This window comes from Stigmatopora nigra, chromosome 19 (genome assembly GCF_051989575.1).
Source record: "Stigmatopora nigra isolate UIUO_SnigA chromosome 19, RoL_Snig_1.1, whole genome shotgun sequence".
NCBI lineage: Eukaryota > Metazoa > Chordata > Actinopteri > Syngnathiformes > Syngnathidae > Stigmatopora > Stigmatopora nigra.
In genome coordinates this window covers 3803641-3811445 of record NC_135526.1, presented here as the reverse complement: position 1 = coordinate 3811445, position 7805 = coordinate 3803641, and the positions used below count along the sequence as shown (strand labels likewise).

The window sequence follows — 7805 nt, the reverse complement described above, 5'->3', positions numbered from 1 at the left end:
ATTATGAAGACATATTTCCGACATGACAGATTGCGCAACACAACCATTTAAAAAGCTGTTAAATAACGCCACAGACAGACTTTGAGGAGAAATAATGTTTAATCATCAGAACCGTTAAGACTCTTACAGTACAATAGTCAGGATTAATCCCTGTTTAGTGGGATTTTTCTTTTTTTTTTAAAGAAAAATCGTTCTTAAAAAGGAGTACTCACAATATGTACCCTGTGTCCTTTAAATCTCATGTAATATAACAAATATAAATACAACAATATCATGTACACTGTGCTATTTTTGAATTAGTGCAAACATGTCAGTATTTATTTACTTTTTTTGCCTTTTGTACAAGTGCCACATCATTACCCATACAAATGAGTTCATTCTGTATAATGATTCATTGCACGTTCATTGTTTACATTGTTTTTAGGATCTGGAGATTAAAACACTACACGTAGAAACATGTACAACATTTGGTTACGTCTAATTTCATAAGAATTCTCGCGTCTGCTGTTTATCTCTAAAGATAAAAAAAAATAAAAGTGTCATGAGGGAACAATTTTCCTTTAAAACTTGGCTGAGGAAAAAGCACCTATACCCCACTCCCACACATTCAAAATAGTTTCACTCTCGCACTGTAAGAAACACCAGACACACCAAGGGGAACACATTCACAAGATTCCCATAAAAAAAAAAAAAATAATTCTTATTTATTATCAAGAGATTTTACCATAGAAACACTTCTCAGTAGAAATGCAGTTGTACGATACTGTAAACTTAAAAATTCTTGTACTTTTACATGACTGGGGGTTGTGAATACTATCTCATAGTTCTCATTACTTTCGCGTCAACCTGTACCCGCTATTAACGAGTAACATTGTTGAGAATTAGGCTATTATGACCCTAAAAAAGCTGTTTTTATGCAGAAAAACTACTGTTATTCTGTACCCTCCTTTGCCGCCGACGCCTCCATAGTAGAATGGCCAGCAAGAGTAGTAGCAAGAGGCCCAAGGCGCCTCCTATTAAGCCTGCTTTGATAGGCAAATTGCCGTCCCCGGGCTTGTACATCATACAGGAGCCCTCGCTGTCTCCGGCATCATTTGTCGCCACCAGGCAAACCTCGGAAACGGTTTCGATGGGTCCCACTCCCCCATTGCGTCTATCGCTCCCGAAAATCTGCCTCTCCTTCCCGCCGACCGTCACCTTGTAGGCTTTAACGAAAGAGTAAGGACTGCACCATCGGAGGACTACCTCCGAACCGCTCCAGGTCGCCGTTTTTAGGAACGGGGGCCGCGGGGCCTCTAGGTCGGATGTAGAGCCAGGGCACAAGCACTTATTGGTGGCTGCGAGTTCGCCACAGGGAGGCTGATTTTCCTCACAGGGGTTGTAGTCACATTTCTTTGACATTCCGTCATTTGTTAACACCGTTTTGGATGAGACGGTGGTAATGTCGTCCTCTTGCTCGTAATAGGCATCCGGGGGAATCTCGAGGTCCTCAGAGGCACGCGGTCTGAGGACGTCCGTCCAATTGGTCCTTGGCCATTGATTTGTTGTAGGCTGAGAAATGGAACCGGCGAAGAGAAGTAGGCAAATGACCGTCGTTAGAGCATTTCTGGTGGCAGCCATCACAAAGCCTGACGATGGGACAAAAAACATTCCGTCAATATCAATTGGGACATTTGTGGTTAACTTTTCTGTCTCCAAAAATGATGTTACTCCCTTTGAGCTGGTTTTGGATCTTATTTACTCAGAGTCCCATATGAAGTACATTGGAGAGATCGTATTTTGTTACTGTATTTGAGTAGATTTTTCCTTTGTGTAGACACAATGTAAAAAGACGTAAATAAAAAGCTATCTCAGAACACGTATTATATGAGTACAGGACAGGAGTTGTTTATCTATAAAAGCATGTTCTTGGAATGTGGAAGAAAAAGGAATGCCTAAAGAAAAGACACTCAATCCCAGGAAGAAGAAGCAAAATCCAGATTTTAATGTGTGACGGCCCACGGCAAGACAGACATGTACCCCTCTTTTTGGCATCTATTTTTTAATAGCATTTTTTCTCATGAAGGTCGAGTGAAAGCATATACAAGGTGACATTAGGTGAGAAGTCAGGTGAAATTCAAACCTAGGACTTGTTGAAAGTATTTTGAATGAGTATATTTGATATTTAAGGGTGTGAGTGTGTTTCATATAACAAACAACTTTTACACGGGTTGGATTGGCATGCAAGTATCCCCACACATAAATATTTAACAACATGATTTAAAAGTGGTTTATTTCTATTTGCAAGGCTTAATTCTCCGATGGTGAGCTGTCAGATCCGGTGGCTCCCAATAATTCAACATTCCAGACCAAATTGCACAAGAGAGGCTGTTAGTAAATGCCTATACACACACCCGTGCCGGACAAAGTGTAGCTCAGTCAGCTGGATTCACTTACTGGAAAGCAACCCGTGCGGAATTTTCACAATGAATCAACACAAAATATCTTTTGTTTGATTGCATAGAATACCTTTTCACATTTCTTGCCTATGTGTGCTTTTCTGCAAAGAATGAAAATGATGAAAATGTGTGTGTGTGTGTGTGTGTGTGTGGGGGGGGGGGGGTCTCACTTACTTGTTGCTTGCAGAGTTATCAAACACTTTAGCAAACTCCTCACGTTGCTCTTCTGTCCTCCACTTGCTCCCTTTATTTTCCTGCTTCTCCTTACTGTGTATTACTGCTCCTCTTCATAACAACCCTTTTACTACCTCCCACACTCCCACCCACTTTTTGGTACCCTGCTCCACCTCCCTTTTTTGTCAAGTCCAAAATGAGTAATTGAAAAATGTACTAATCACATATTCTTATAGGAATGATCTCAGAAATCTGTGATATAAAAACAACATACCGCCAACTGTTTTCCATTATTAATATGATTGCTGCCAGCCAGGGGCGTATCTAGAAAAATATTTATGGGATTTCGAGAAGGGTGGAAGGAACTTTTTGAGGGTTGTCAAATATTTTATGATGGTATATAATACAATATTTGGATCATTGTATGATATTCTGCAACAGAATTGTTTCAAGGGGCTTAGGGTGGTATTAATGTAAAGTTCTGTACACATTGAATACAGTCGTCTCCAAATTACCTTAAGCAATAAAAAATAGTAAGCCTGATCTTTTGGGGAGAAATTTGCCATCCCATTACATGCTGGTGGATCTGCCTATGCTTCCAGTTGGAATGGACAAGATTTTTTTCATGTATAAGAAGCTTGTCGCTGGGTGGATGGCCAGCAGTGCACATTCAAACTTGGTATGATCTTAGTCCTTTCACAGAAGAAAAATATTTTTGTTAAGTAACTCCTGTTTGCTTGCACCTTTTCCAGGTTATTGCTAATGGGCAAGAAAGGTTAATCTCTCAGGCAGTGACAGGTAGAGCAACAAAACACATTATTACCCTTAGAAGGAAAGGCCAAAAGTATACTAAAGCTGTTTGTCCGTCCACTTTTTTTGCCATTCAAAAACAAAGACGCATAAACAGTTCTGTTTTCAACAAAGGAGATCATTTAATCTGACTGAATTCCTGAGATTTGATTTTATTATAGTGCCACTGTGCTCCAGAAGGACGGTGTATTTTTCTTAATGGTTTGCAGCGTCCTCTGGCGTATTTAAGTGGGACTATTAATGGTAATACGAGAATTTTATTCGTCTTGTGACTTTATTTTTCGTGCATGCTCTGTGTATTTCTTATCTAATTAAAATACCACACGTAACCTCTTTGGTTACGTTAGTTTTAAAACGTTTATACAACTGGGAGGTCAGATGAGTTCAGGTCATTCATTATGAATGCAAACTAAATTTGATATATTTATTGAATATAATATTTAAATCGTGTTATTAGATCCAAAACGTAGCTCTGTGTTAATGTCATGTCTCCTGTATTTAACAAGACTTAAAAAAAATAAAATTCTGCCTTCATTAAATCAATGCACATGACGTCATCCAAATGCGACGGGGTAAATACTGTTGTGTAGCTGGAGGTTGCAAAAGCAAGACTCGGTAGAGACGCAGAGAAATGTTGACGTCTTTGTAAGTAACACGATTGCCTTTTATTGCACCAAATAAACCGCCGTGCAAACGCTTTTGTGAAAATATGTTTTGCCACGGCAAGTAGCTTTACCAGCCGAATAGATCTTGGGGCCTGTAAAAGCATCGAGTTGTCTGCATTGTTTTGGTCAGTGACGTCAAAATAAGCGCTGTCGCCTGTATCCTGCACTTGCGATCAGTCATTTTTGCCCAGCGTATTAACACATCGCCAGTACCATTTAGACAAAGATTTATAGAATCAAGCTATGGCTTCAAGGCGGCCAAGTTATCCGAACAGCGTGGGTTCTCCTTTGTCAAATAGTACCGATCGCAAGCCAAGTCTCGATAAGGTTCCTGACAGACCAGAAGCAGAATCCTGTAACGATCGCAAACCGGTCAGGGTTGCATTCAGCAGCCTTAGTATTACATCATTGAAATCCCGACTTGCACCGACCATTCAAACTGCCATGTCGGCTGCAGTTGATACTCTCTTGTGCGAAGTGGTGCTTGTGCTCAACGAGACTCATCACGAGTTGCTCTACAAGGAACAAGAGAACGAGAGGCTCAAAGTGCGTCTGGAGGTGTCGGAGAGAGAATTGAAGACGATGCAGGATTGCCTGTGCAGCGCTCAGAAACTTATCGATCAGCTCCAGATCACATATTCTGGTGCTCACACCATCGGTCAATCAGTGTTTGCTCCATCGTTGCCCTCCATGGGACAAAGTGTGGACCGGGACCATCAGAACCCCCGAAACCCGAACGGAGCTGGCGTCCACTTGGGCCTGTCCGCTTCCGTTGACGACTCGCTTCATGGGTTTGAATCCAGAGATGACTACAAGATGTTCCAGCTGTCGATACATCCGGATGGTTCCGTGACCAACCATGCACTGGAGTCTTTCGCGACCGACACATCTCACATGCAACCAGGTAAATAAAACAATACAACTTTTATTTTCACATCAGTTTAGCTAAACAAACTCATTTTGTCAACACTATTTACATAAATGTCCTCCCAAAACGGGAATGTTAGTTTAACTGAAGACTGCAAAATGGGACGAAGGTGCGTGGAAGCTCATTTGTGTTTTGGGCAATTTCTGCTTCAGAAAGGCCAGCACCGGGTGAAACAGCTGTATTCGAGATAAAAGTGGAGCAGGGACAAGTGTCGGGCTCTATGAAGGACACAGTCGATGGAGAACAGTCATCCCAAACCATGGGCGACCTCAGTTATGTTCAAGCTGGAGAAGGAGGTAATATTCAGCGCACTTTAGCCGAAACACTGCGTCACCAGAGGCCAGTTGGAGAATGTATTAATGCCCTGCAGCAGCGAATGCTGGATGGACAAAAGCCACAAGTGAGAACTTTAGGGCCCGTAAGAGTTCACGGTGTTTCACCAGCTGGAGCGGGAAGCTTAGCGGGACCTTCATGCGGCGACGTGCCCGTGGAGCCTCCAAGTGATCGCCCTCATCATTGCTTGGAGTGTGGAAAAACCTTTCGTCTGATTTCCAGCCTGAAAAAACACATCCGCATCCACACCGGAGAGAAACCGTACCCCTGCAGCGTCTGCGGTCGCCGCTTCCGCGAGTCGGGTGCCCTCAAGACTCACTTGCGAATACACACTGGGGAGAAACCGTATTCTTGCTCAGAATGCGGGAACCGCTTCCGCCACTTGGATGGCCTGCGCAAACACCGGCGCACGCACACCGGAGAGAAACCATACGTTTGCTCCATTTGCGGGAAGCGTCTGAGCCGTCTGCAGCACCTCAAGCACCACCAGCTCATCCACACGGGAGAGAGACCGTGCTGCTGCCCCTTTTGCAACCGCACCTTCAAGGAGGCCGCCACGTTACGCAAGCACATCCGGACGCACCAACAGGCCGAGGACGAAGCCAAACCCGAGGTGATGGATAATGCCAACAACCTTCACCCGTCGGCTCCGTCCCCCCAGGTGAGGTTTAAAGAGTGGGGGGCAGAAGAGGAGGAAAAATCGCTCATTGACTGTGTAAGGACCTAAAGGCTGCCGGGACATGCCAAATTCTTAAAAGTAGAAAGGGTGCTTATGCTCCGGAAAATTGTCACTGTATTTTTCAGGGTATCCTCGAGTTATGATGTCCTCAACGTACTACGTTTAGTCTTGAAGATAGCGATTACTATGGAAACAAAGCTTAACATCATGGAAAGAATGGTAATAGCAGGCTCACATTGGTGAAGGAAGGTATGGCGGTGGGTGCCTTCAGGCCAAAATTAAATGGTCACACGAAAAACACCTTGCTGGTTGCCAAAAGTTGTTTTGTATTGTTAATGAACTTACATCACCAAAAGTCAAAGTCAAACAGGTTCTGCTTCATGTAACCTAATAATATGGACAGTAATGTAACAATGTAAAGGTTCCAATATTGGAACGGAATGTGTTGTAACTTGAGAGGACTCCTTGTATATTATTAACGCCAAGGCCAAAGCCCAAAGTGTGTTCTTTTAAGTAAAGGAGGGTTGATCCCCAAAGACTGGATGTTTGGATTTTCAACAATCGCAAGATACTTCTCGTATGTTGGGACACTCGCATGTTAAGGTATGACTCTGTAAAGATCGTCATGAAGAGAAGTTTGTCCAACATGAAGCGAACAATTTAGGAACTGAACATTGTGTGATTTGATTAAATGTATGTATATTTCTAGTTCATGTAAACCTATGATTCCTTGAATCTTTATAAATGCTGTAACCTTTACTAAGATAAGGATAAGTTCCAATCAAATATTGGACAAAATAAAGCAGAATGGCCCACAAGTGTTTTCTGATGGTTTACCTTGTGCATATATGGTTGTAATCTTCCTAGCCCCTTCGAACATATTACCTTAAGATACTGTATTTGTGTGCTACTCTATAACAAGCACTTGCTTTCTAAACAAAATACTGTACTGTATATATTTCTGAAAGATGTTCCAAATCTGTAATGTTTCTCGTCGCAAACTCGGTGTGTTTTTGCAAGTTAGCCTGGCCTTGATATTGCTGTTGATTATTCTCAAATGCCATTAAAGGAACCCCACACATCTAACTTGAAGCTAAAAACAAACTTTAATGTACCCTACATTGTTTGTTTCATCTACTGTTACTCTAGTGACCCTTTGCTACTTTTGAACTATATTTTCTCGAAAGGCAACTTTTCCTTTCTGTTCCTTTTCCAACCATTCAGAAAGTTAACAAGGCATTATTGTCCAATCTCGTGTGAGGCTAGCACAGCTTCTCTCGTTGCATGATGTCATTGCGTCATGACTGTACTACCGCCAGACAGATGGTGGCGGTAACTCTGGACCTCACAACCACCCACCCTCCCTTCCACAGATCCCAAATAACACTTGAGTAATGACAGCTGTGGTCACCCACACACGCACGCAAACTGCTGATAGGGTCTTTGGTGTGATTGAAAGCTTAACACAAAAGACGGGCTGCACTTTCCGCAGTATAATTCAAGTTTAATGGGAGTTCTTGTGTATTTACACTGTTGAAACTTGCATATCTCAGCACAGCTCTTTTATGTGCCATAAAAAAATGCTGGTGTAATTCATTCTTTCATCTTCAGATCTTGGGGGGTGCTGGAGTCTGTTCCAGCTAACTACAGGCACTAGGCAGGGGACACCCTGAATTGGTGGCCAGCCAATCCATACAGGTTAACAGACCTGGATTTGAACCCATGACCTACACTGTGAGGCCGACACGCTAACTATTAAATTTCCTGATTTTCCCACT

General features: G+C 42.5%; 2 protein-coding genes across 3 annotated transcripts; one reads left to right on the top strand and one right to left on the bottom strand.

Moving 5' to 3' along the window:
- Positions 1-687: 687 nt before the first annotated feature.
- Positions 688-2722, bottom strand: LOC144212685 (leucine-rich repeat neuronal protein 4). The gene is made up of 2 exons (XM_077740763.1): positions 2613-2722; positions 688-1628 (listed from the first exon to the last, which is right to left on the bottom strand). The coding sequence occupies exon 2, from the start codon at positions 1618-1620 to the stop codon at positions 913-915; it is 708 nt and encodes a 235-aa protein (XP_077596889.1). The 5' UTR covers positions 1621-1628; positions 2613-2722; the 3' UTR covers positions 688-912.
- A 994-nt stretch (positions 2723-3716) lies between these two features.
- On the top strand, positions 3717-7676 carry LOC144212558 (uncharacterized). Of its 2 annotated transcripts, XM_077740533.1 has the most exons (3): positions 3717-4067; positions 4610-4991; positions 5168-7676. In XM_077740533.1, exons 2-3 carry the CDS (start codon positions 4670-4672, stop codon positions 6073-6075), a joined length of 1230 nt encoding a protein of 409 aa, XP_077596659.1. In that variant the 5' UTR covers positions 3717-4067; positions 4610-4669; the 3' UTR covers positions 6076-7676. The 2 variants fall into 2 exon arrangements, with proteins under 2 accessions (XP_077596659.1, XP_077596657.1); XM_077740531.1 differs by having other exon boundaries at positions 3717-4991.
- The last annotated feature ends 129 nt before the right edge of the window (positions 7677-7805 follow it).

What these genes read in the sequence shown, in the direction of transcription:
- LOC144212685 (XM_077740763.1), bottom strand. Translation starts at nt 1,620, where the DNA reads ATGGCTGCCACCAGAAATGCTCTAACGACGGTCATTTGCCTACTTCTC.
- LOC144212558 (XM_077740531.1), top strand. Translation starts at nt 4,331, where the DNA reads ATGGCTTCAAGGCGGCCAAGTTATCCGAACAGCGTGGGTTCTCCTTTG. An exon ending in CACATCTCACATGCAACCAG is followed by an intron (nt 4,992 to 5,167) that starts GTAAATAAAACA and finishes TTTCTGCTTCAG; the next exon opens with AAAGGCCAGCACCGGGTGAA.